At 39.2% G+C, this 26,912-nt stretch overlaps 1 protein-coding gene across 2 annotated transcripts in view; it reads right to left on the minus strand.

Moving 5' to 3' along the window:
• Nucleotides 1-4,699: 4,699 nt before the first annotated feature.
• The window catches only part of PAX3 (paired box 3), a 128,883-nt gene continuing 106,670 nt past the window's right edge, over nucleotides 4,700-26,912 (minus strand). For both annotated transcript variants that reach the window (XM_038747142.1, XM_038747136.1), the window contains exons 8-9: nucleotides 6,174-6,420; nucleotides 4,700-5,396 (exon numbers count right to left, since the gene is read on the minus strand). In XM_038747142.1, coding sequence (XP_038603070.1) covers nucleotides 5,362-5,396; nucleotides 6,174-6,420 — 282 coding nt within the window. In that variant the 3' untranslated portion in view covers nucleotides 4,700-5,361. The remainder of the gene's footprint in view (nucleotides 5,397-6,173; nucleotides 6,421-26,912) is intronic.

Genomic DNA, 26,912 nt, shown 5'->3' on the forward strand with positions numbered 1-26,912 from the left:
TCCACATACCCGGCAATTACAAAACATGGGCCCAAAAGATTATATTCCAGTAAGCCTCGTATTTTTAAATCAATCAATCAATCAATCAATCATATTTATTGAGCGCTTACTGTGTGTAGAGTGCCATATTAAGCTCTTGGGAGAGTGTAATATAACAGAGTTGGTAGATGTGTTCCCTGCACACAAAGAGCTTACAGTCTAGAAGGGGAGACAGATGTTAATAAAGCCAGGTATAAGTGTGACGCAGAAGGATGTAAAGGTAGAGGAAGTGAGGGGCTAGTCGCGGAAGACCTCTTGGAGGAGATGTGTCATCAATAAGGAGAAGAAGCCTACCTCTTTCAACTGTATCCCCGTTTATCTCTCTCTAGGAGGTAACATCATAGGTCTCTCCTGCTTCATTCTTCCCTGATTCCCCTCATGAGGGCATGTCAAGGAGATGTCACCGGAAGGGTAAAATAATGGTGGCTACCCTAATGGCTGAACTGATGAGAAGACATGGGCCTTGGTGCCAGAAGGACCTGGTTTCTAATCCCAGCTCCGCCATTTGTCTGCCGTGTGACCTTGGGCAAGTCACTTTGCTTCTCTGGGCCTCAGTTACCTCATCTGTAAAATGGGGGTTGAGACTATGAGCCCCACATGGGACAGGAACTGTGTCCAACTCGATTTGTTGCCAACTTGTACTTCCCAAGCGCTTAGTACAGTGCTCTGCACACAGTTAGCACTCAATAAATACAACTGATTGATTGATTGATTTGCTTGTATCCACACCAGTGCTTATTACAGCACCTGGCACATAGTAAGTGCTTAACAAATACCATCATGGTAACAATGATTATCATCTCCATCTATGGCCATGTCCCAAGCTTTTTGCATTTCATGTATATTGAAAATCCCAGATTGGACCCCATGTTAGGTCCCCATGATCTTAAAGTCTTGGCATTACATGTGGGACAGGACAAATTCTCCTGACTCCTCTCGCTTTTGCTCACTTAGACATCCCTACAAAGGCTTAAGATAGCCCATGATATCTCCCTAGATAGAAGACAGATTTAGGGTCAGTAAAAACTAAGTAGCTACTTTGTTCTTAGGATTAGAAAATAATGAAACTAACTTAATTAATTGATAATATATATTAAGCATTTCCTGCTTGCAGAGTACTGCACTAAGCATGGAAGAGAGTCCAGTAGAGATGAGAGAAAATTCCTGCCTTGAAGGAGTTTACAATCTAATGTGGGAGACAGAATCAGATGAATTACAGGTAGAAGGAAAAAGAGAATGATAAGATGAATATGCAGCTAAATGCTTTATTAGTGAGTTGGTAAATTGATATGTACAGAAGTACTCAATAATAATGGCATTTATTAAGTGCTTACTATTTGCAAAGCACTGTTCTTTGTCTTTGTGAGTGTAACAGTGCTGAAGTAGATATAGATGGTTAGGTACTATTGGGGAGAAGCAATATTAATCAGAGATGGCCTTCAGTTGGGGGATTTGCCATCTTTGAAGAGGGCAAAATGATCCACATGTTCAGGAAAAAATATTCATCAAATCCGCATGTTTCTTAAGAACCTAAAGGGAAGGAGCCCCATTTTTGATTGGACAAAGGTGGGGCTTGCAACGAGTTCTTTAGGGATACTCTATACAAAGCAGATGAACTTAATTTGTTTGTGATCAGTCTTGGAAACTGGTTCTTTTTTTGGAGAACTTGCATCATTGGGTGCAGCTTCTCAGTGGGAAGGAAACACTCCTAAATTGATATTGCTGGCCCAGAAATTTTATCTGCTCTGATTTATGATTGTCTAGTGTTCCAGTGTGCTAGTACTTCTTAATGTCATGCAATTTATTGTTAAAATTCTGGGAATAACCAGAGGTAGAAACTGTTTTCTTTTTCTGGAGGTGGATGGAAGAGCCTAACATGCAGTTTGTCAATCAGGCAGGCTTATTGAAATCAGAGACCCTAGGGTGTATTCACTTGTGGGATAGAGGTTCTGCCCTCCAAAAATATTAGGGTAATCCTCACTGATATATCCTCACACAGGATAATCCTCACATGGATTTGTCTGGTGTCAAAGGTTAAGTTTGTACTGGGCAGATTCCAGTCAAAACTAGGTATTGCACTAAAAATTTTCTAAAGCAAATCTTCCAAAAAAACCTGTCCCATACAGACATAGTCATTTGTGAATAAAATAGCCTAGGTAGATAGGTACACATCAAGGCTCCTTATCAAGTTTATTTTTAAGGATAAGTTTTGATTTCTTCATTATTGTTTTAAATGCTACAGTGTAGTCTGAGAGATAAAAGAGAAACAAGGAAGAAGAGAAACTAAATAAGCATCAAAAGAAGGGCACAATGACCTCAGGGTGAAGGCGATAGAAGAGTCAAGCAAAAGATTAGGGAAATGGGTGATGAGAGAGGCAGTGGAATGTAGAAAGGAGAGAAAGAAATGTAGGAAAATATGAGGGTGAGGAGAAAAGAGAGGAACCTGAGCAGCTTCCCACTCCCAAAAACTATCATCCATTATTTTGCATCCTGAAATGGAGGATGGCACATGAGACAAAATCCTCAAAAAAGACTTTAAGTCTATTTATCAGTGGGACTTGGGACTAAAGTCTTTTAATAATAATGATGGTTTTTGTTAAGCGCTTATTATGTGCCAAGCACTTTTATGGAGAACTAGTGTAGCTTAGTGGAAAGAGGCAGGGCCCAGGAGTCAGAGGACCTGGGTTCTAAGCCCAGTTCTGTCACTCGTCTGCTGTGTGCACTTGAGCAAGTCATTTATAATAATAATAATGATAATAACAACGGTATTTGTTAAGCACTTACTATGTGCTGGGCACTGTTCTAAGCACTGGGGTGGATACAAGCAAATCAGGTTGGACATTCCCTGTCCCACGTGGGGCACAGAGTCTCAATCCCCATTTTACAGATGAGGTAACTGAGGCCCAGAGAAGTGACTTACCCAAGGTCACACAGCAGACAAGTGGCAGAGCTGGCATTAGAACCCAAGACCTTTCGACTACCAGCCCATTCTCTAGCCACTGTGTCATGCTGCTTAAGCAGTGGAGAAGCAGTGTGGTTTAGTGGAAAGAGCACGGGCTTGGGAGTCAGTGGTCATGGGTTCTAATCCCGGAGCCGCCACTTAGCTGTATAACTTTAGGCAAGTCACTTAACTTCGCTGTGCCTCAGTTCCCTCATCTGTAAAATGGAGATGAAGACTGTGAACCCCACATGAGACAACCTGGTTACCTTGTATCTACCCCAGTGCTTAGAAGAGTGCTTGGCACATAGTAAGTGCTTAACAAATATCATCATTATTATTATTTACTTTCCCTGTGCTTCAGTTCCCTCATCTGCATAGTGGGGATTCAATGCCTGTTCTCCCTCCTACTTAGACTGTGAGCCCCATATGGGGCCTGGTAATCTTTTATCTACCCAAGCACTTAGTACAGTGCTTGGCACATAATAAATGTTAAACCAAAAACATTATTATTATCATTATAATTATCATTATCATTGTTATATGTTGTGTCTGAGAAAGCTGCAATAATGAAAGGCAAAAGGTGAAAATAAAAATACTTAGAAGTGAGCCCCGTGTGAGACCCTATAACCAGGTTTCTAGACTGTAAGCTCATTGTGGGCAGGGACCATGTCTACCAACTCTGTTATACTATACTCTCCCAAGAGCTTTGCACAGGGTTTTTCAGTAAATGCTCAATAAACCTGGTTGATCGATTGATTGATTGACTGGTCCTACACTTCAGAAAATTTACACCTCAACTCCTGAGTACTGTGGTACTTAATGAACACCTCGACAGGACATAGTTTTTGTTCTGGAAAAGTGCTGACAAAATCTAACTAAAATATGCTGGTTTAATCAGCTTAGGTGAAAAACTCACTCAACTCCCCAAAAAAGAGTGCTTTGCAAATTTTCATAACTGTTTATTCATTATAAATAGTAAATATTTACTGCACTTTTTACAAGAAAGACATTTTTACAACACACTGTTGTTGGTAGAGACTGTAACACAAAGATAGCATTTCTTTTGTTCCATCACCCTTTAAGACCAATGCATGAACTAACCTCTGACTACACCTAGGCTCACTAACTCCACTACTTCATAGTCCTTAATTCTAAAAGGAATGTATTTGTGTCCTACCCCACTCATTGTTCCAAGATAAAGAGAAATAAATAACACTGCCTTTCATCTTTCTGTTCCTCTTTACATTTCAAAACACAAATTTATTGACATTCTAAAATGTCACAACATAAACGTATGTAAACCTCTGTTCCTATCATCTTTTAGTATTGGATATCATTGTATAATTCCAAAGCACATGCCAACTGCAGGGATGTTTCTTTCCTTGCCCTACCTCTCCATAAACTTAAAGAATTGTAAACTTAATGATTTAAAAGCACTAATATTGGACATGGTCTTTAATCTTAATGAGTAAGCTGGATTTCAGTTGTCCAGCAGGCTGTAACATCTCTGAATTTTACCCCAAAGAATTACATACTGCAAAAATAAAAGCACCTGCAAAAATATAGTTCTGATTCTATTTATATTACTTTGGATGATTCCAAAGATTGTGTGAGGTACACAGTATTGCACATTGTTAGGCAGTTGTGGAAATTAACATCGTTTTTTTTTCCTTGTTTCCAAATTGAACATGGATTAAGAAAACGTCACACATCCCACTCCCAAACAAAGAATAAAAGGAAATAAAAAATGATTCTAGTTATACAACATTCTTTTCATTTTAAGCAGAACATGTATGTGACATTTATTGACAACTGGATTACAAAACAAAAGATAAAATAACCAATAACTTATTCTGAAAGTTCTAATCTAGCTTCCTAAAACCGTGACAGTTCTTTTGATGTCAATTTCCAGTGTGAAAAATTAAAGGTTCCTCCTCTCATGCTTCATAAATGGAGCAGTTTGAAAGTCATAGACATGTCCACATCGGACAGTAAGACAAGCTAAAGTCACTCGCTAATTTTTGGAACATTCTGTTGGTACAAATGAATCCAAACTCATTTCAAAGACATGGAAATGGAATGTTTTTTTTTCTTTCCTCAGAACTATAAATCCTTGGGCATTTTTGATGTGGGCCTATGTTAAGCTGTTGCCTCTAAGGCTGAATTTGTCATCTACTGCTGCTTGTGGTCTTCATCGATTCCGTCCGTTTGTCCAAAACATCCAAATGTATATCAGAAACAACTATTGGAGAAAGAAAACTCTCCTGTATTCTCTGTCATGATTTCCCCAAGTGGGGTTGCATTTTCCATGAGGATTCTTTCTATCTAGGCATTGGAGACCGGAAAAAAAAAACAGATTTGACTTCAAGTGGACAGTTCATTTATGCAATATCTGGCTTCAGATAATGAAAGGCACCTGTAAGAAAGGAAAGGAAGCTTTTTAAATTATGATATGACAACTTCACGGCAAGGGGTAATGTCAGCTACAGGTTGACAACGTCATATTTAATACTGTTATATCAAAGGAAAGGGACTAATATTTTTATTCCTAGGACAAGTTTGACAAAACTCTATGTATCTGGGATTATATACTATAATGATTCTTGAACTGACCTCATTAAGAACATGTGTTTCTAATACTGGAATGCCAGTGGTTATTTCATTTTGGACAACCCTTATGTTTTACCTAATGGCAATCAGGTTTCATGTCTCAGCGATTAATAACATCAAGATGTTGTTGACATCACTTAAGAAAATAATTATGCAATAGAGGTCTTGCTTGAATGATTAGCTATCTTAGCAACCAAATTGATCCTTGGGATGTACTTTTCTAAATATGCGTATATATATATATATATTGGTCCTTCATATTCAAAGAAGACACTGCTGATGGTGAAATTCACCTATGAGTGCATATGTGGCTATAAAAGGCCACAATGTGGGATCCACAGTTCCAACCACATTGAGCACAAATAATGGTTGTCCCTTGTTGTATCGTTGTGCTTAATGTTTTCAGCGCCTGATCCTATTTTCTCTTTTACCTCCATCTCTCTCTTTCCACACAGAGCTCTTGCACAAAGAGAGCCACCCCCTTCAGTAATTGACACCCAGTTTTCAGCTGGAATCAATCATTTATTCCATCCCTTCTTGTGGAACAGAACAACAATTAAACTCTTTAAGATTCAATACTCACTTTGTCCGTACTGCCCATACTGGTATCCCGTGACAGGATCCATACTGTAACCTGTGGTGCTATAAGTTGGTGGACAGTAGGACTGTGATGTGGGCAAGCTATCTAAGGTCTTCATGTGATCTAGTCTCTGACTGCAGCTGGCGGATACGGTGGTGGTGGGTTCTAGTCCCCCGGTGAGTGGTGAGAGAGCATAATCGGTTTGAGGCTGGTGAGGCACACCTCCGTGGTTAGTCAGGAGTCCCATTACCTAAAATAAAGAAGATGTTAAAAACAATTAAAACTCATGAAGAACAGTAGAGCGTACGTACTGTGAAAACATTTCAGAGTCCAGTTTTTAATTTGCCAGGAAACTTATTACAAGGGGGTTTGACACAGAGACCTAAAACCTAATCCAAAGAAGTTGAGCTACAACATGCAGCTAAATGATAACGTATGGCTGAAATTCCAGAAAAAAAAGTCACGCACACTCACAGAGAAACATCTCTATTTTAGCCTTTGGGATGTCTGATCACATGTTCCATCTGGATTTTTCATGGGTATTTTTACACAGAGGAAGTAATAGCTAATGGAAAAAACCTAGAGAATTTTAGAATGATCCAATCCAATTTTTTATATGATTGCCCTACAGATCATTCCCTTTTGTGCCTTTGGTGCCTGCTTTTATTTTATTTATTTTGTATCTGAAGCAACTCATATCATGTGTACTCTTCAGGCATGTTAGGATAAGAACACTTTAGTACCAAAGGTATATAAGCAAAATCATAATGTTGGGTTAAGATGGCTTAAGGACTTTGTGAAGCATTAGAGGGGAAAAGAATATTTTTCATTTACAAAATAATTTTCACATGAAGATGCCAAAACATTTCTCCCTCATTTATCCCTTCAGCCCCCTGTGAGGTGGGTGTCTAATTTTTTAACTAGAGAACCGTCAGCCCAGTGAAACCAGGAAGCTTTCTCAGATCTACCTACCGGTAGGAGTTAAACCTAAAGAGAAGCAGTGGGGCTCAATGGAAAGAGCATGGGCTTGGGAGTCAGAAGTCATGGGTTCAAATCCTGTCTCTGCCAATTGTCAGCTGTGTGACTTTGGGCAAGTCACTTAAGTTCTCTGTACCTCAGTTAAGTCATCTGTTAAATGGGGGTGAAGACTGTGAGCCCCACGTTGGACAATCTGATGACCTTGTATCCTCGCCAGCACTTAGAACAGTGCTTTGCACATAGTAAGCACTTAACGAATGCCATCATTATTATTAAAGTTTAACTTAAACTTAAAGGAATGAAACTTAAACAATCAATTAATGGTATTAATCAGTCCATCAGTGGTATTTATTGACTACTTACTGCGTATAAAGTACTGTACTAAGTGGTTGGGAGAGTAATAATAATAATAATAAAAATAAAATAATACTGGCATTTGTTAAGCACTTACTATGTGCCAAGCACTGTTCTGAGTGCTGAGGCAGATACAGAGTAATCAGGTTACCCTATGTGGGGCTCATACTTTTAATCCCCATTTTACAGATGAGGTAACTGAGGCACAGTGAAGTTTAGTGACTTGCCCAAGGTCACACAGCAGACAAGTGGCAGAGCTGGGATTAGAACTCATGTCCTCTGGCTCCCAAGCCCAGTCTCTTTCCACTAAGCCATGCTGCTTCTCATTTAACAGAATTGGTAGACATGTTTCCTGCCCATAAGGACCTTACTGTCTAAAGAAGGAACAACACAAACCATGTCTGCGTGAGGATATCCTAACTGCAGGTGGAAAAAAATGTACACACTCCATCTGCACTTAAATGTCATTACTTTTGACCAGCTACGGTCTTTAGTAGTTGCTCAAGTGCTCTGCAAGTACTTAATGAATTCTGCTGATTGATTGATGTTTAATGTTACAATTCAACATGGAGATTAAACACATTAGGTTCCCTCCTATATGCCTCCTGATTGGTTCAAGAATCCACCCATTTGGCAGCTGTCATTGTTTTGTTTTGTTTTGTTGTGTCTCCCCCTCATAGACTGTGAACCCATTGTTGGGTAGGGACTGTCTCTGTTGCCAAATTATATTGTCCAAGCGCTTAGTACAGTGCTCTGCACACAGTAAGTGCTCAATAAATACGATTGAATGAATGAATGAATCAGTCCTGCATTTCCATTCTCCTTCTCTCTCTACATTCCAGTGACAGTCAGGCTAAAAGACCAGTAGAGAAAATTGTATTATATTGCTCCTCTCTCTACATTCAGGATCCACTCAGATTCAAGAGTATTTCTATCTGATTGGGATCAGTCTCTGATCTCCTTGAATTGAGTAATTCCTATGCTAACCAAAATCACCTTCTCCAAGTCATTTGTCCTAACTGCAGGATAGTAGGGCCCCCAGGAACTTCGAGATGTGAGTCCAACACATATTCTTATGTCCAGACAGGATGCAATCATCATCATTATCACTATCATCATCGATAGCATTCACTGTATTAACCCACTGTGCTAGATACTTGCAACAACAATTTATATAGTCCCTGCCTTCAGGGAATTTACCATCTAATTGGGAATAATAATAATAATGGCATTTATTAAGCCCTTACTATGTGCAAAGCACTGTTATGAGAAGGTTAGGGAAACCAGCATTATCATCAATCATCAATCATATTTATTGAGCACTTACTGTGTGCGGAGCACTCGGTACAGTGCTCTGCACACTGTAAGCACCTAATAAATTCGATTGAATGAATAAATGAACTTGTCTGATATGAGGAGGGAGGTTGCTCCAGACCAGAGGTAGGATGCGGGCAAGAGGTCAGCAGTGACGTAGACAAGATCGAGGTACAGTGAGAATATTAGCTTTAGAGGAATGAGGTGTGTGGGCTGAGTTGTAGTAGGAGCGTAGCAAGGTGAGGTAAGAGGGGACAAGGTGACTGAGTGCTTTAAAGCCAATGGTGAGGAATTTTTGTTTGACACTGAGGTGGATGGGCAACCACTGGAGGTTCTTGAGGGGTGAAGAAACATGGTCTGAACATTTTTGAAGGAAAATAATTTGGGCAGCAGAGTGGCGTATGGATTGGAGTGGGGAGAGAGAGGAGGCAGGGATGTCAGCAAGGTGGCTGATACAATAATCAAGGCTGAATAGGATAAGTGCTTGCATTAATGCGGTAGCAGTTTAGATGGAGAGGAAGGGGCAGATTAACTTCTCTGTGCCTCAGTTCCCTCACTGCAAAATGAGGATTCAATAACTCTTTTCCTTCCTACTTGGACTGTGAGCCCCATGTGAGGACCTGATCGTCTTACAAATGTAGTAAGCACTTAACAAAAACCACAATTATTATTATTATCATTATGAGCTATAAATTTCCAATCATATATTAAGATTGAAAGTATAGATACACACAATAAAAACAAAAGTATGGAATTAAATAGATCCTCAGCAGTATATGCATGTAGAAAGGCAGACAAGGTAGAAACATGATCAGGAAGAAGAGGGTTAAGTTAGGGAATGACTCATGGAGGAGGTGACCTTTTAGGAAGCATTTTATCATGAGGAGGAACATGGTTTGCCAGCACTGAGGGAGCTCCATGAGGGGGGAACAACATTAAAAGGCTTCAACATTAGAAAGTCAGACTGAGCTATAGCTAAAATGCCTACTTGGGAGAAGCAGAGAGCTCTCTGACGTGCAGTAGGAGAAGAGAGCAGAGAGAAAGATAAAGGGATGCAGAACTTTGACCTCAATGACTAGGAGGCTTTTTGTTTCTTACAAGAAATGGGGAATTACTGCAGGCTTTTGAAAAGGAAGTGAGCCGACACATACCCATGGGTATCAGAAAGGATAATTTAATGAGGCTGTTCCCCAACCTCCATCAGAGATCTATTTGAGAATTTAACAATCTCAATGAAAGAAAGCTTTTCCTTATGTCTAGCTGATATCCATCTCACTGTCATGTTATTCCATGTCCTTATACATTTTCTTCAGTGGCAGTGAAAAACCCACCCACCCTTTGGACAATATTCTTCAACTTTCAATCCCAATTCCTCCAAGTCTTTTTCTAGAGATTTTGCTTCCCAATCCTTTAATCATTTTTGTTGCTTCTACAACTCATTTAAATCAAGGGGCCCAGCACAGGGTACAGTTTTCTCTTAAAAGCCAATGCCGACAAGCTCATGGTTCCTGTGAGTTAGTTTCTTGTTTATACATCCCAGGGATATTTTTAACAGCCCAAATTGTTATCTAAGTTTGGATCCCTGGGTATTTTACTTGTGAATTGTGATTCCTTCCCAAACTTGAATTTCTGAAAGCTTGCTTTTTTTCTCTCTTTAACCAACAACCCTAATGTTTTCTCTATTAAACTTCATCCTGTTTGTTTCTAACTGATTCTCCAACATGTCAAGATCATTTTAAATTCCAAAAGAGCTCATTTGCGAACTTGATTTCACAATTTTATTTTAAGGTCTCATCAGGGAACTTATGCATGTACTCCATATTTTGTAATTCAAAGACTGGCTAAACCACTAAATAATACCAAGCACAGAACTAATCAAGGGAATGAAGCCTTAATTACACCTTGTTTCATTGGATCATGTTAGAAGTTTTCACATTTTTCTAATCATTATGTACTTTTGTAAACTAATGAACAGACAGTGAAATTCCAATGTCCAAGTCATTGAATGTAGTCTGAGTAAAATTCTAGTTTCAGAATGCCTACTTCAGGGTTGTAGTTCCAGGGACTGAATGAGTAAGAAATCATGAGCTTCAGTATATCTCTAAACATGTCTCTAAATTAGAAGAGAATTAATGAAATATGCACATTATTTGTGCAATCTTTATTAATGAGTCAAGACTATGTTGGAAAACAATTATAAATCAGGTTGGAATAGTCCATCCATTAATATTCTGGCTAAGAGATGAGAAATTCTGCTGTTGATGAATTTTAAAATGCAGTGGAGCCTAGTGATATTGCTGTTCCCTTAAGTGAAAATGCATTATATGACAACTAGGTTTATAAGTCTTGCAAAGAAACTGAGAAATATGAATATATTTCATACTTGAAATATACAAATATATATGAAAATGCAAATGAGTTAAAACAACCTATATATAGGGAATCAGACCAGTGACCAACATGATCATTGGATTTTCTTTGTTTTACCTCATTTGTATTTTTATATATATTCATATATTTCATGCATATGTATAACCTATATACATATATATATATACATACATGTATAGATGTGTAACATATATGTGTGTATATGTATATACATATGCAAACATGTATCTATGTATATGGGTTATACATATGTTAATATATGTATACAAACATATAAACCTATATATGCATGTGTATATAGGTTTTTTATTTATGCATATATATAGGTTAAACAGTACATATATACATATACTGCATGTATATATATAGAAAGAAATATATATATATAGGTTAAACAGTGGCTTTGTTACAGAAGCTTTAAAATATACCTGAGTTTCTGTGACTTTACCGAGATCATTATAATATAAATAGATTCATCAAAAACAAGACTGATTTATATTCATATTTATTTTACAATTAACCCAGTATACCACTTATAATCACTTCCCCTCCTTTTGAGCAAGGGATGTGGACTTTGAACTCAATTATTCATAAGAAACTCAATAGCTCAATATGCTTCTTGACGATCTAAGGCAAAATTTGGCCCAGAGCATGCAAAAAGGTCTATGGTTATGCAAAATTTCATGATCCCGTTTTTCATCCCTCCTACACATAGTACATTTGTTCAAATTAAGTCAAAGAGAGCATTGTACATAGAAGAAACTTGTGGATATTCTGGAGAGAGGGGAATAAAGACATGGAAATGAGAATTGAACTCACAACCAGGTTCTTTACCAACACAGAGATCTCTAGCTATCACCACCTAAGAAAATTATGAGGTAATGTGTCTCAGAGTTGGGAGTATAGCCTTTGAGTATTATTAACAATGACATTGGACACCTTGGTGACTGTGCCTGGTGCTGGCTCTTGGGATTTCATTCTTCAAAGGAAATGCCAAGCCTTTCCTTCTGCCTGGAGCGCCTTCCACTTTAAATCACAGTTCCACACCATCTGTAAAGCCCTCCAGAAAGCTCAGGAGGCCTTCTCAACCAAGCTTCACCTTTTCCAGTTACATCTGTCCAACATGCCTTAACATTTCTGTTCATTCACCTACCCTTAGTACCTTAGCACATTCTTCACATATTAATCAACACATTCAATCAATCAATCAATCAATCAATTATATTTATTAAGCGCTTACTGTGTGCATAGCACTGTACTAAGTGCTTGTGCTTGGGAAGTACAAGTTGGCAACATATAGAGACGGTCCCTACCCAACAGTGGGCTCACAGTCTAGAAGGGGGAGACAGAGAACAAAACCAAATATATTAACAAAATAAAATAAATAGAATAGATATGTACAAGTAAAATAAATAAATAAATAGAGTAATAAATATGTACAAACATATATACATATATTCAGGTGCTGTGGGGAAGGGAAGGAGGTAAGACGGGGGGATGGAGAGGGGGGCGAGGGGGAGAGGAAGGAGGGGGCTCAGTCTGGGAAGGCCTCCTGCAGGAGGTGAGCTCTCAATAGGGCCTTGAAGGGAGGAAGAGAGCTAGCTTGGCGGATGGGCAGAGGGAGGGCATTCCAGGCCCGGGGATGACGTGGGCTGGGGGTCGGCAGCGGGACAGGCGAGAACGAGGTACGGTGAGGAGATTAGCGGCAGAGGAGCGGAGGGTGCGGGCTGGGCTGGAGAAGGAGAGAAGGGAGGTGAGGTAGGAGTGGGCGAGGTGATGGACAGCCTTGAAGCAGAGGGTGAGGAGTTTCTGCCTGATGCGCAGATTGACTGGTAGCCACTGGAGATTTTTGAGGAGGGGAGTAACATGCCCAGAGCGTTCCTGGACAAACACAATCCGGGCAGCGGCATGAAGTATGGATTGAAGTGGGGAGAGACACGAGGATGGGAGATCAGAGAGGAAGCTGATGCAGTAAGAAAGGAGGCTGATGCAGTAAGAGAGGAGGCTGATGCAACTATTTAGCCTTCAATAATAATAATAATCATTATTATTTGGTATTTATTAAAGCCCTGTGTGTCAAGCACTGTTCTAAGTGTTGGAGTAAATACAAGTTAATCAGGTTGGACACAATCCCTGCCCCACAGGGGCTTCCCACTCTTAATTCCCATTTTATAGATGAGATGACTAAGGCCTAGGGAAGTAAAGTGACTTGCCCAAGGTCATACAACATGTGGTAGAGCTGGGATTAGAATTCAGGTCCTTCTGACTCCCAGGCCTGTGTTCTTTCTACTAATGAGAAGCAGTGTGGCTCAATGAAAAGAGCATGGGCTTGGGATTCAGAGGTCATGGGTTCAAATCCCGGCACTGCCAATTGTCAGCTGTGTGACCTTGGGCAAGTCACTTAACTTCTCTGTGCCTCAGTTACCTCATCTGTAAAATGGGAATTAAGACTGTGAGCCCCACGTGGGACAACCTGATCACCTTGTATCCTCCCCTGCACTTAGAACAGTGCTTTGCACATAGGAAGAGCTTAACAAATGCCATCATTATTATCATTATTAATCTATGCTACTTCAGGACCAACAGTCTGCTACCAACAGTCATACAACATTGTTTCCTTCTGGTCCTCCAACTACTTTTAAATGGCTTGTGCCTATCAGTCTCTCCCATATGACTGTAAACTCCTTGAGGGAAGGGACTATGTCTCATACAAAATTATTCACTCAAGAGCTTAAAACAATGCTCTATATTCAGGTTGTGAGTAAAAATGAGTAGTAATGATAATGATATTGACTGAGCATCTGTGGTGCAATGGACTGTGCTAAGTCAGAGAAGCAGCGTGGCTCAGTGGAAAGAGCACGAGTTTTGTAGTCAGAGGTCATGGGTTAAGTTCCAGGCTCCACCAATTATCAGCTGTGTGACTTTGGGAAAGTCACTTAACTTCTCTGTGCCACAGTTACCTCATCTGTAAAATGGGGATTAAGACTGTGAGGCCCTCGTGAGACAACCTGATCACCTTGTAATCTCCCCAGCGCTTAGAACAGTGCTTTGCACATAGTAAGCGCTTAATAAATGCCATCATTATTATTATTATTATTATTACGTGGGCACAGAGAGTAAACTGGAGCTAGAGGAGTGGAGTGTGCCTAATTTTGTATGAGACATAGAGGAGTAGGAGATCACTGAGGTAAGATAGGAAGGGGCGAGCTGACTGAGTGCTTTAAAGCCGGTGGTGTGGAGTTTAATGGAGTGCAGAGAGATTGATTCACCTACTGTGGTTTCCTAACATGGTTCTTGTTGCTCCAGGAAATAGTGACTCGAACTGCTGAAACAGCAGGGATGCCTTATCTGAAACTGCCTTAAAAAGCCACTTCTAAGATATATAGGTTTATAGACTTGGCATTTCTAAGGCCCTTGAAAATGATGGTCTTTGATTAAGTGCTTACTATGTGCAAAGCACTGTTCTAAGCGCTGGGGAGGTTACAAGGTAATCAGGTTGTCCCTCGGGGAGCTCACAGTCTTAATCCCCATTTTACAGATGAGGTAACTGAGGCACAGAGAAGTTAAGTGATTGCCTTCCCAGACTAAGCCCCCTTCTTGCTCTCCTCCTCCTCCCCCTCCCCATCCCCCCACCTTACCTCCTTCCCCTACCCACAGCACCTGTATAGATGTATATATGTTTGTACAGATTTATTTAGAGAAGCAGCGTGGCTCAGTGGAAAGAGCACGGGCTTTGGGGTCAGAGGTCATGGGTTTAAATCCCGGCCCTGCCAATTGTCAGCTGTGTGACTCTGGGCAAGTCACTTCACTTCTCTGTGCCTCAGTTACCTCATCTGTAAAGTGGGGATTAAGACTGTGAGCCCCACGTGGGACAACCTGATCACTTTGTATCCCCCCAGCACTTAGAACAGTGCTTTGCACATAGTAAGCGCTTAACAAGTACCATCATCATCATTTATTACTGTTTATTCATTTATTTTATTTGTACATATTTATTCTGTTTATTTTATTTTGTTAATATGTTTTGGTTTTTTGTCTGTCTCCCCTTCTAGACTGTGAGCCCGTTGTTGGGTAGGAACCGTCACTATACGTTGCCAACTTGTACTTCCAAAGTGCTTAGTACAGTGCTCTGCACACAGTAAGCGCTCAATAAATATGATTGAATGAATAAATGAATGACTGAATGAATGCCCAAAGTCACACAGCTGACAATTGGTGGAGCCGGGGTTTGAGCCCATGACCTCTGACTCCAAAGCCTGGGCTCTTTCCACTGAGCCATGCTGCTTCTCCAAGCATTCATTCAGTCAGTCAGTCATATTTATTGAGTGCTTACTGTGTGCAGCGTACTGTACTAAGTGCTTGGGAGAGTAATGCGCTTAGAACAGCACTTGGCACATAGTAAGCACTTAACAAATACCATGATTATTATTATTACAATATAACAATGAACAGACGCACTCCCTGCAGTGTTGCCTAATGGAAAGAGCAGGGGCCTGGGAATCAGAGGGCCTGGGTTCTAATTCTGACTCTGCCACTTGTCTGTTGTGTGACATTGGGCAAGTCACTTAATCAATCAATCAATCAATCGTATTTATTGAGCGCTTTCTGTGTGCAGAGCACTGTACTAAGCGCTTGGGAAGTACAAGTTGGCAACACATAGAGACAGTCCCTACCCAACAGTGGGCTCACAGTCTAGAAGAGGGAGACAGAGAACAAAACCAAACATATTAACAAAATAAAATAAATAGAATAGATATGTACAAGTAAAATAAATAAATAGAGTAATAAATATGTACAAACATATATACAGACTCTGTACCTCACTTCCCTCATCTACAAAATGGGGATTCAATACTGGTTCTCCTTCCTACTTAGGTTGTGAGCCCCATGTGAGAACTGATTATCTCGTATCTACCCCAGCATTTAGAGCAGTGCCTAATACACAGTAAGTGTTTATCAAATGCCACAGTATTTTTTCTAAGGGATTTATACCTTCTGGATGAAATGTCAGAACATTGGTAGGAAAAAGAAAGAAAACAAAAAATGAACTTACATTGTACTAGAAAATTTACACAAAAATGTGTTTCATTGAGATTAGCAAAATGATTATCTTCAAAGCCTTATTGAAGACACATCTCCTCCAAGAGACCTTCCCTAAGTCCTCATTTAATAATGATGGTATTTGTTAAGCGCTTACTATGTGCCTAGCACTGTTCTAAGCACTGGGGTACATAAAAGATAATCAGGTTGTCCCACGTGGGGCTCACTTTCATTCACTCATTCATTCAATCATATTTACTGAGCGCTTACTGTGTGCAGAGCACTGTACTAAGCGCTTGGGAAGTACAAGTTGGCAACATATAGAGACGGTCCGTACCCAACAGTGGGCTCACAGTCTAGAAGCAGTCTTAATCCCCATTTTACAAATGAAGGAACTGTGGCCCAGAGAAGTGAAGTGACTTGCCTAAGATCACACAGCAGATAAGTTTCAGAGCCAAGATTAGAACCCATGACATCTGACTCCCAAGCCGGTGCTTTTTCCACTAAGCCATGCTGCTTCTCATTTCCTCTTCTCCCACTCCCTTCTGCATCTCTCTCATTTGTTCCCTTTATTCACCCCACAGCTCTTATGTACATATTCTGAATTTATTTATATTATTGTCTATCTCCCTCTCCAGACTGTAAAGTTTGTAGTGGGCAGAGAATATGTCTACCAACTCTGTTATATTGTTACATTGTATTCTACCAAGAGCTTAGTACAGTGTTCTGCCCCCTGAGTAAGCGCTCTATAAATGTGATTGATTGATATTAGTGTACAACTGTAATATTTATGAAGCAGTTATTGTCACTGCTACAACTCACATACCTGACTTTAGGACAAATCTTGCTGAACATTTCAATTTGTTGTAGATAAATTGCAATTAAGAAATTAACAAAAAAAATCCAGATCTGAAAGAAGACATTGGAAAATATGCACTTTACTTTTCTTTAACATAATTTAAAACCTCAAATCCCTATGGAGGGTCACATTACACTTTTATGTTTGTTTCTTTAAAAAACAGTTCTTTATTTCATGTGGTACAAGTGCAGCTATTGGAATTTCTCTCTCCTAGTGCAAGTAAGGCTTGGAAAATGAGTTTCTTAGAACACCAACATAGTTACAAAATATTTTCCAGTCACATTTTCCAGTCATGTTGTCCTTATAAGGATATTGTCAGGGTATTTTTACAATAATGTATTTTTAAATAAATTTTCTTTCAGTTTATAACTTTAAAAAATCTATTTTAACAAACTGCTTGCTTTTCTCCATTTCACTAAATAGACTAACATACATACAAACCTGTTTAGTCATGAATCCTGCACTATTTTTATTTTTTTCTAAATTTGTTTTCAAAGAACATTAAAAATATTCTGTCGACTGTATGATCTTCATAGACAGATAAAAGGAAAAACCAGTTAAAATCAGAGGCTACATACTTCAGGCCCCTAACTCTGTTATTCAAATAAGGGCCAAAAGCCCAATGAACTCAGTAAAAGTTTGGCAAGTATAACGACTATCAGACAGGGGCTTTTAACTTTCTTTCTTTAGCACCTATCTATGCTTTGTCCTATTACTAAATATTATTCCTTGATTTTCACTTTTGGCATGAATACACATTTATAAGTGAATAAATCTGACTATTATGAACCCCCAAATGTCAAAGTCATCATTTCTAAATCTTCTAGGTTAATCTTTTGAAAAATGCCAATGACCCTGAAATTCAGATTGCATTTTTTTCTTCACTTCCTCGGTTTTGTATATTTATTAATTTCCAAAGACTATCTTAGACTCATTCTCCAGTTTCAGAATTCAAGATAGAGTGTCTATATCTGATTGAAAAATTATATGGTTCAGGAAAAACTAACTGTGTTTGCTTCATGCCTTATTTCCCTTGAATTAATTTTCATATTACAAAATTCAATTTAAAAGATAAAAACTGTGGTCTAAATTAATATTTACATTTCAAATAATGTGTCCAGAAAATATTTGTCTTGGCCATGAATGTACCTTCAGTTTAAAATTCATATGGTTGACAAAATCTAAAAATAACAGCAAATTACTATACACATTTAGATGTTTCTTTTTTCCTACTAAAAACATTTCATAAATTGTTTCTAAATTTTCTCTAAAGTTTTAACTGACTCTATAGAATAGAAACACATTTCTATATTTTGGAGATCTATCATCTTTTTTTAACTCTCTGAGGAAAGTATTCCCAAGCGCTTGGTACAGTGCTCTGCACACAGTAAGCGCTCAATAAATACGATTGAATGAATGAATGAATGAATTTTTCCTTAAGTCTGCTAAAAGAATTGCAGTCCTTTTCCAGCATAGAAACTGGCTCTTGAATTAAATACATATTAGACTTTTTCCACTGGGGATTTAAAATATACAAAGTAGCATTATTATTATTATTATTTTATCCTCATCATTAAAACTGGATTGTCAGGATTTCCCAATTTTATCCATTCCAGGGAAAAGGAAATAGTTAAATTTCTGGATTAGTGTCTTCAAGGCTGAAAATTCTGAATGTGAACTGCAGAGGTTCTCCAGAAAATATCGTCTTCACATTTGAATGCCTTAGGAGTTATCCTGCATTTGATTAGCATCTAAATAATTAGATTTTTGGTCATGTCTGTTTGAAAGCTGTAAGAGGGAAGTAGCCTCAGGGCAGAAGTTTCTCTTGAGGTATGTATCATGACCTTATCACCACTACAAGGAGTTCAGGAAGGGCATGGTTGACTTTCACCTAATCATTTGGAAAGCCACTGAGTGTAAAAGATCCAGCTAAATTTGTCATTATTTTTAGAACTGTTACTTCAGGTTTCATGTCATGCCATGATTAATATATGGTGCCAGACAAGCATGATTTGTTTGTTGTATGTGATTTCAAAGTTTAATTTTTGAGTACAGTAAACTTCCTTCATGTGACTCGTATGTTTTGATTTAAAGTTCTGTGAAAGAGAACAAAAATCCATTCAGTGTATTTCAGTGTATATAAAATATGCTGATAATTCCCGGGCCATTAAGAGCTATCAAATAAAATACACTACATTTTTTATCAACAAAATAAAATCCAGTCACCTAAGAAAAGTCCTACTCCATTTAAATAAAGCATTATGCCATTTATTACAGTTGGTAATTTGACTATTTTAGCCCCACCGTAGCATAATAACATTCTCATATGTTTTAATTCATTTACGCATGCCTGCATTTAATATGTTTTGTAGCCAGGTCTGCAATTAATATGATTTATGAAAATAGGACATATGCAATATTTTGGGGATATAGTGATACATATTTTTTCCTCCTATGAGTGAAAAATGTAATGAAAAATCTCAAGGAAAATTGTTGGCTGTTAACATATTAAGTTGGACTGACAGAATCGTGAGTAAACTTTAGTGGAGTTAATGATATCCTCTTATCTGACCCTGACACATTTGCAGCATGTAATTTACAGAAGCTCTGTCCAGGGGATCTTGACAAATGCTCCTAACGATGTCAGGGCACTGTTTCATTCTAATGGAAAACAGATGTGGGTCAGATACCCTCATTCATCACCAACATAGAGAGTCTCGAACCGCTTTGGAGATGAATGGCACTACCTGCTGTTAACTCTTTTCACTGAAGAAAATTTCTCAAAACCACAACAAGATTCAAAATAGTAAGCACTTGAGGACCTCACTTTTTAACAACCTTAAGACAAAAACTCAGCCCATATTCACAAACAGTCAATTGTCTTCTCTAGGATCTTGACTGGAAAATACAAAGGGAGAGATCTATGTGCTGATTGTGCATCAAACAGCTTCTGAAATGAGGATTGGTTCCTTAATGCCTTTGACTTCATTTGGACTAATAATTTTCAGAACTGAATTTGTGATTTTTCTCTTGAAAGAATTGTTGCAATGTTTCTGAACTCACAAACCCACATTTAAATGTAAATATATACACACGAAAACACACCAATCCCCATGCTGAAACACACACAAATGGCTGGCAACAAACTAAAGAACCTCTAAGAATAAATCGCTCTTTTAAATCAAAAGAGTCCTTTTTTTCCCTTTGAGTCAACGAAAAGTTAATAAGTTGTATGCTTTCACTCATGTACATGAGGCCTCAAACTTAGTCCAGATCCTGATCACCCCCACTCCTGGACTATTGCCACTACTGTTCTTCTCCAGTCACTTCAGAACTCATTGCTAAAAGCTGTCTGATCCTTCCATCATTTCACCAAGCAGCCTGCAATTTAGGATCCTATGAGTCTTCCCATTGTTCTGAAGATTAGAACCATTATTTCTCCCTGTTGAATCTCTGACTAATCCACCCTCAAGTATCCAGTCACGCTTCCGAACCACCTCGACACTTACGTATCGGATTTTTAATGTATTTATTCACCTGGGAACACTATTCGTACCTCTGTTTCATTCTTACCTATTGTATACTTGTCAATTTGTACCTACTCGTTCTCCTATTAAGCTCTAAAGTCTTCAAGGACAGGGATCCCTCCTCAGACAGAAGGCCCTCCATACTGACACTGATCATAGTTCTTCAACAGGCTGCCCCAAAGAGACTAACTCCCACTTCTCCTCCTACTCCCCAGCCATTCCCTCTGTTCCTCCAGGTAGTAATAATAATATCATCAATCGTATTTATTGAGCACTTACTGTGTGCAGAGCACTATACTAAGCGCTTGGGAAGTACAAGTTGGCAACATATAGAGACAGTCCCTACCCAACAGTGGGCTCACAGTCTAATTATTATTAATTGGACTAATTATTAATTAATAATAATAATAATGGTATTTGTTAAGCGCTTACTATGTGCCAGGCACTGTTCTAAGAGTTGGGGTAGAGACAAGGTAATCAGGTTGTCCCACGTGGGGCTCACAGTCTTAATCCCCATTTTACAGGTGAGGGAACAGAGGCACAGGGAAGTTAAGTGACTTGCCCAAGGTCCCACAGCAGACAAGTGGTGGAGCTGGGATTGGAACTCATGACCTCTGATTCCCAAGCCCATGCTCTTTCCACTAAGCCACGTTGCTTCTCCTCAGGTAAATTTATTCAGTATGCCTTTTATCCACTTATCCTGTTCCCATCTCTGAATCTTCACCCAAGTGTCTCCATATTTCTGGAATGCCCTTCCTTTGGGCCCATTAAGTCCTCTTCCTGAAATCTACCCTTATACTTGAAGCCTTCTCCAACTACCTGCACTTGGATTTGCACTCTTCATTCACCCTCCCTCAGGCCCACAGCACTTATATACATATCCATAATTTATGTATATTAATGTCTGTCTCACCCTCTAGACTACAAGCTCACTGTGACAGGGAACGTCTTCCAACTCTGTTACATTATACTCTCCCAAATGCTTAATGCAGGGTTCTGCACACATTAAGTGTTCAATAAATATGATTGATAAAGTGATTAATTGACTGATCAGAGCAATAGTGACTCCCTCGAAGCCTACAACTCATGAACTTTCCTCACCTTGTATAACATACCTTTTCTTATATTTTGAGTGTAAGTTCCTTGTAGGCAGGGAACATGTCTACCACCTTTGGGTTTTTTTTTTTATAATGGTATTTGTTAAGTGCTTACTATGTGTCAAGCACTGCTTTAAGCACTAGAGTAGATACAAGGTAATCAGGTTGTCCTACGTGGGGCTCACAATCTTAATCCCCATTTTGCAGATGAGGTAACTGAGGCACAGAGAAGTTAAGTGACTTGCCCAAGGTCACACATCAGACAAGTGGCAGAGTAGGGATTAGAGCCCATGTACTCCGACTCTCATGCCCGCGCTCTCTCCACTAAACCATGCTGCCTATTGGACTCTCCCAAACACTTAATACATATGTTCTGCACACGGTAATCTCACAATAAATTTGATTAATTGATCTATTGATCTTAATGTCTAAAGAGCTCAACATAGAACCATTGTTAGAGAGGCTTGTAGAGATGATGATGTGCCTTTCCTTCATTTCTTCCATGTTCTGTCCTCCACTCAAGACCTTGCCTGCTTAGAAAAAATAGCTGCACTGAGTAAGTGGCTGCTCTTGGAAAGGAAACGATACACTCAGATCAGCCACTGCATTTCTCTTCTAAAAACCCATCAGAAATCAGTCAATGAATTAATTATGATAATGGTGTTTGTTAAGCACTTACCATGTGCCAGGCACTGTACCAAGCGTTGGGGTGGATGCAAGCAACTCTGGTTGTATACAGTCCCTGTCCCATATGGGGTTCACATTCTCAATTCCCATTTTACAGATGAGGTAACTGAGGCACAGAGAAGTAAAGTGACCTGTCCAAGGTCACAGCGGACAAAGTGGCAGAGCTGGGATTAGAACCCGTCATCATCTGACTCCCAGGGCCGTGTGCTATCCACTACGCCATGCTTCTACTCTAGTCTACTGAACTGTAGTGCTCTCCACATTTCCCTATTGCTGTGTGGCCCAGGTAACAAACATCCCAAGGGATGTAAAAACCAGGAATACATCCTACAACGTTTGATGATTTACCCCAGTTTATGTGTGAGTCCATTATTGGGGAGGGATTGTCTCTATCTGTTGCTGAATTGTACTTTCCAAGTGCTTAGTACAGTGCTATTCACACAGTAAGTGCTCAGTAAATGCAATTGGATGAATGAACTCCACCCTGGAATTACATCCAACAGCTGCAACAATTTCCTTTCTGCCTTCCCATCCCCACCTGCTCTTCCCTGTTTCCCACAGCTTTGTTCTCTCTTTATACTGCACTGCACCATAATAAAGTATTTTGTTCTGTCTTTCATCTTTAACTCTAGTCTTAGCAGATACCGTGTCCGTCAACATCATCTCCTCTATTTTCCCCATCCCAATTCACTATTGCAACCCTGCTTCCCCACCCAAACCAAAGCTACCAGAGCAGAGACAGAAAAGTTTGGGGCAGAAAGATGGGCTGTGACTGCAACAAAGATAAAAATTCAAGGTGAAAGAAAGAACTAAAACAGTAACCTGAACAGTTGAGTGCAAAAGGAGCACTGAGTGATAGGGGAAAGCATAAAAGTTGCTTGGAACAAAAGAGGTTGGGGAGAGAACATGGAGGGAGATACAGGAGGAAAGATATGGTCCACCAGGGTTCCTTATAGAATGAAGCATTTTAGTGAGTGAATGGGAGAGATTTCAGAGACAGATGCTGCGTTAATAGACCCCAGGAATCCTAGCATCCAGGTTTGTGGAAGATATACTGTGGAGCATTAAGCAGCATGTTTTAGAGAGAAATTCAAAGATTCAGAGACGTTCAAAAGGTGTTAACCTGCTAAAAGGTTCTTTTTGTTCAACCTGTTCAACCTGTTAGCCAAATTATTCACTACAGTTGAAAAACCACAATCAAAGTCAATAGAATAATCTTCTACTTCTACAGTATCCTGAAAGACTCCCAGCTATGCCACCCATCTTCTGGGTGATCGTGGGCAAGTCAGTTAACTTCTCTGTGCTTCAGTTACCTCATCTGCAAAATGGGGATTAAGACTGTGAGCCCCACATGAGAAAGTGCCTGGCAAATAGTAAGCACTTAATAAATGCCCTTTTTTAAAAAAAACAGTCATTGTCAAATTACAGTTCTTCACTTAGTTAATCAGATGATGTTATGCTTAGATAACTTCAACAAATGTTGAACATCAGTTTAGTGATGTTTAATGTTATGGTATGTACACATAAAATAATTTTAGATTAGTTTTCCAGAGGTTTTGGAATGGAACCTAATTTACTGCATGTAAATCTATAGGAGAAGGTACCCATGATATTCACTCCCACCTCAGCCCCATAGCATATTCATAATTTATTTTAATGTCTGTCTTCCCCACTAGACTGTAAGCTCCTGTTTCTACCACCTCTGTTGTATTATACTTTTTCAAATACTTAGTAATGTGCTCTGCACAAAGCAGTTGTGCAGCAAATATGACTGATTGACTGAAGTAGCTATATACAATACAACCTCATTTTCCCAGAACATAACCCCACTGTCAAAGGATATGCTGCAGTCAACGTAAGTGACAAGACAGGATCAAAAACAACCAATTCCTAGAATGAGGTTAGTCTCCTAGAATTGATGCCATGCTGGGAGCAGCACATTAGGAAAATGGACACCAGTAGGATAACCAAATATCTTCTATGGGGTGAGCTGAAATTGGGAAATCAAAGGCTAGGAAGACAGAGGAAATGCCTTAAGGAAATAGCAATACTAAATCTCAATCAATGCTACATCTCAGCTGATAACTGTGAGTATACCACTGTAGATAAGCCAGCTAGGTGTACTATAATAAAGAAAGGAGTAGCTCTGTTTGAGCAGAAGCTTTGTAAAGATACTGAGGCAAGGAGGCAAAAAAAAAATCAACATCAGTTGCTACAGACACAACTCAACAAAATACAGTTGTTGTATTTACATGGTATCATCAGTACTATAGATCTTGTGTTGGCCTTTTCAGCCACATACACACCCACAAATTAATTTTACCATCAGTGGAATTTCTGAGGATGAAGGGCAAATTACTTTTCAAGCATTCAGTACAGTGCTCTGTGAACAGTAAGTGCTCAATAAATACTATTGAATGAATGAATGAATATAGGAGGAGAGACAGAGAGAGAAGGAGAGAGAGCACATAGTAAGTATATGCAGAGCACTATATCAAAATAATTGGAAAAGTATAATGGTTTAGAGACATGGTCCCTGCCCTCAAGAAGCCTGCAGTGTAACATACTGGTTAATCTATGTATCTTTTTGAGTGTGTAGTGCAGTGGGCTGTTTGCCACTATAAAGCAGTTTATGCCTAGGGTCAATTGATCTAATGTGAGGACAGGGCAGAGCAATAATAATAATTGATGGTATTTGTTAAGTGCTTACTATGTGCCAAGCACTGGTCTAAGCACTGTGGGGGATACAAGGTAATCAGGTTGTCCCACGTGGGGTTCAGAGTCTTAATCCCCATTTTACAGATGAGAGAACTGAGACACAGAGAAGTTAAGTGACTTGCCCCAAGTCACACAGCTGACAAGTGACGGAGTTGGGATTAGAACCCATGACCTCTGACTCCCAAGCTCATGCTCTTTCCATTGAGCCACGCTGCTTCTCAAGCAAGCCTGTGGGCACCTCCAGATCAGAGTTCAATCTCTTCCCTCTTCCTGGCAATGCGAGCAGGCTATTTTATGCCCCTCAACAGTATCAGCAATGGTGGAACTGGGGAGTGTTTCTGTGAAGATAAAAATAATAATAATGATGGCATTTGTTAAGTGCTTACTATTTGAAAAGCACTGTTCTAAGTGCTGGGAAGGAAACAAGGTGATCAGGTTGTCCCACGAGGGGCTCACAGTCTTAACGCCCATTTTACAGATTAGGTAACTGAGGCCCAGAGAAGTTGTCACTTGCCCAGAGTCACACAGCTCACAAGCGGCAGAGCCAGGATTTGAACTCATGACCTCTGACTCCCAAGCCTGTGCTCTTTCCACTGAGCCACACTGCTTCTCAAGATGGTGAGATGGAAAGATTCTAGGATGAATTAAATGATTTTATAATTAATTTGAATTAAGACCAAAATAAAAAATTTGGACTCCAACACAGCCTCCAGGTGCGAGTTTTCATTCCACTGGGTGAAGCAGATACTGATTTTAATTATTTTGGGGGTCAAATGGCTGGTTTTTGTACTTTCCAAGTGCTTAGTACAGTGCTCTGCACACAGTAAGCGCTCAATAAATATGATTGAATGAATGAATGAATGATTTGGCTGTACCAGTAGCCTCTATTAGAAGACCAATAAGCAATGGCTGTTTAAGTTGAAAGTTGCTGTCAGCTCGCATTCACCTTCATCTTTATTCTCAACTGTTCAAGAGGAGAATCCCGGCATAATATGATACATTGCCTTTGCTCTATGCCCATGGCAATTATTACTTAACATACTGTGTTTTCACTGCATTCAGGGTGCCTTTGCAGAATTTATAAAATTCATAAACTTTGTTGAAAAGGAACATAACTTTTAATCAAAAGAGAATTAAAAAACACACAAATAAAACAATTTCTCTCTCAGGGATTATCATTATTATTATTTATACTGAATTTAATCCCTCCATGTTTTGAAAGGAAAACTTCCCAAGCGCTTAGTACAGTGCTCCGCACACAGTAAGCGCTCAGTAAATACAATTGAATGAATGAATGAATGAATATAAATTCCACCCATAGTACTTGATGGGCCAAAAGTTGGAAACTCATGCAAATCATCATTCTATCCTGACATCAACTTTACCACATCGAATACCACCCATCTGATTACATGCGCCTTCCAAATGTGGAAGAATTTGGGGTCATTTATATTTCAAATCATTTTGCCATAATTTTTACTATGTGCTTCACATTTTAGCACCATAAAACATCTCTCTCCTAGTTCCTCTGCTGGATAAAGATGATTCAATTGCAGTCCAGAATGGTTAAGCAGTTTAACCAGGGTGACAGATCATGATAGAGCCCCTATTACTGAAAATAAATACAATTCGTAGTTCAGTCTTTCATTATGTAATTGATTTCCTAACCTAGAACTTCATGTCCCAAATAAATGGTTCATCCTATACACAAATTTGGGTTTTTTTTGTATGTTTGTTTTTATGATATTTGTTGAGTATTTACTACTTGACAGGCATT

The sequence above is a fragment of the Tachyglossus aculeatus genome, chromosome 1 (genome assembly GCF_015852505.1).
Source record: "Tachyglossus aculeatus isolate mTacAcu1 chromosome 1, mTacAcu1.pri, whole genome shotgun sequence".
In the NCBI taxonomy this organism is placed as follows: Eukaryota; Metazoa; Chordata; class Mammalia; order Monotremata; family Tachyglossidae; genus Tachyglossus; species Tachyglossus aculeatus.